General features: G+C 31.1%; 1 protein-coding gene across 1 annotated transcript; it reads left to right on the top strand.

The window, feature by feature from the left end:
• Positions 1 to 610: 610 nt before the first annotated feature.
• On the top strand, positions 611 to 1,195 carry LOC140178563 (zinc finger BED domain-containing protein RICESLEEPER 3-like). Its single transcript, XM_072215751.1, has 2 exons — positions 611 to 907; positions 989 to 1,195. The coding sequence occupies exons 1-2, from the start codon at positions 611 to 613 to the stop codon at positions 1,193 to 1,195; spliced, it is 504 nt and encodes a 167-aa protein (XP_072071852.1).
• The last annotated feature ends 708 nt before the right edge of the window (positions 1,196 to 1,903 follow it).

Raw genomic sequence — 1,903 nt, 5'->3', positions numbered from 1 at the left:
AGCAATGTGGTATTGATAAGAAATTATTCTCTATCACTTTAGATAATGCTTCTACAAATGACAACATGCAAAACATCTTAAAAACTCATCTATGTAAACAAAATAGTTTGCTTTGCGATGGAGAATATTTTCATTTACGTTGCTCCGCTCACATTTTAAATTTGATTGTGCATGAAGGGTTAAAGGTGGCTGTTGGAGCTTTATTTAAAATCAGAAAGAGTGTGAAATATGTGAAAGCTTCTGATGGGAGAATGGTGAAATTTAAAGATTGTGTGCAGCAAGCAGAAATTGAACAAGGTGTTGGTCTAAAATCATATGTTTTAACTCGATGGAGTTCTATATATATGATGTTGGAAAGTGCAATTAAATTTGAAAAAGCGTTTGACATCCTTAGTGTTGTAGATGGAGCTTATAAAGATTGTCCGACAAATGAAGAATGGAGCTTAGCAAAAAAAAATGTGTGATTTTTTAAAGCCATTTTATGAAACTACAAATCTCATTTTGGGTTCATCATATCCAACATCAAATTTGTATTTTATGCAAGTTTGGAAAATTGAATGTTTTTTGGAAGACAATCAAACTTGTGATGATGTTGTTATATATTATGAACATGGCTTTCAGAATGAAGATGAAGTTTGATAAATATTGGAAGGATTATAGCACTGTCTTGGCTTTTGGGGCAATTCTTGATCCTCGATTAAAGTTAAAGTTCTTGAGGTTTTGTTACAAAAAACTAGATCCTTCAACCTTTGAATTGAAGACGAATGAAGTATTGGAGAAATTTAAAAGGTTGTATGGAGAGTATATAAATACTTTTGGTGGTTCAACAATTTCTCAAAGTAGTAACCAATCTCCTAAGTCACCTGAAGAAAGAAGGCTTACAAAGAAGAGAAAGATGGTGATGAAGGTATTTAATTTTAATATAGTATTATTTTTCTCCTATTATATTTATTCATTACTTAAATAATCTTTATACTACATCTTTTAGGAGTTCAGAGAATTCGACTGTGAAACCCAAACTTCCAAGGATAAAGATGAATTAGAGATTTATCTAAAGGAAGGTTTGATTCACACCAATGAAGATGATTTGAAGTATGATGTGCTGAATTTTCGAAAGATTAATGAGGATAGGTTTCCCACTCTGTCAGTTATGGCCAGAGATGTTTTAAGTATTCCCATCTACGGTAGCATCTGAGTCTGCATTCAGTATTGGTGGACGTGTTTTAACAAAATACAGAAGTTTCACTTTTCATGAGCATGTCCAAATGCTTATTTACACAAGGAGTTAGTTACGTGGATTTGTTCCAAATCATGATGGTAAACATTTATGCTATTTTTTTCAAATAATATTTTAAATTGAGTTTCTAACTGTTTTTTAATTGGTTGATTTTAGATGATGAATTTGGTGAAATTCATGAAGAAGAAGTGTCAACAAAAACGATGCATCCCCCTCAACATTCAAAATTTTAGATGATGAATTTTTGTGTCAACTTTATTTTGATTTTCTAGAGATATTATTGATGCTAGATACTAAAGAGTAAGGAGAAGGGTGATGAGATAGTGAATGCTATGTTTGATTTCTTGATGTATATAGTTAAAAGTTGGATTTAATATGATCAATGCACATCATTAACATTTATTTTTCAATTTTTTATTTTCTATGCATAAAAATGACAAAGGGATAGAATAAACTAATGACTTTTAATAAGTTTTATGTGTGTTGTTGAGATAGAGAATGTAAAAAAAAAAAAAAGAGAGGATTAGGTGACTCATGAGTTGGCCTTATGACTTTTGGTCCATGAGGACTTTTAGCCCTGAGGGCTTTTAAAAAAATTTGACCCTATGAGTTATAAGATTTTTTATTCTTTTGACCCTATAAAGTAGGGTCAAAGCCCTATAGGGC

The sequence above is a fragment of the Arachis hypogaea genome, chromosome 14 (genome assembly GCF_003086295.3).
Source record: "Arachis hypogaea cultivar Tifrunner chromosome 14, arahy.Tifrunner.gnm2.J5K5, whole genome shotgun sequence".
NCBI classification, from domain to species: Eukaryota; Viridiplantae; Streptophyta; class Magnoliopsida; order Fabales; family Fabaceae; genus Arachis; species Arachis hypogaea.
The sequence above is the reverse complement of the archived record's forward strand: the minus strand, read 5'-3'. Positions and strand labels throughout refer to the sequence as shown.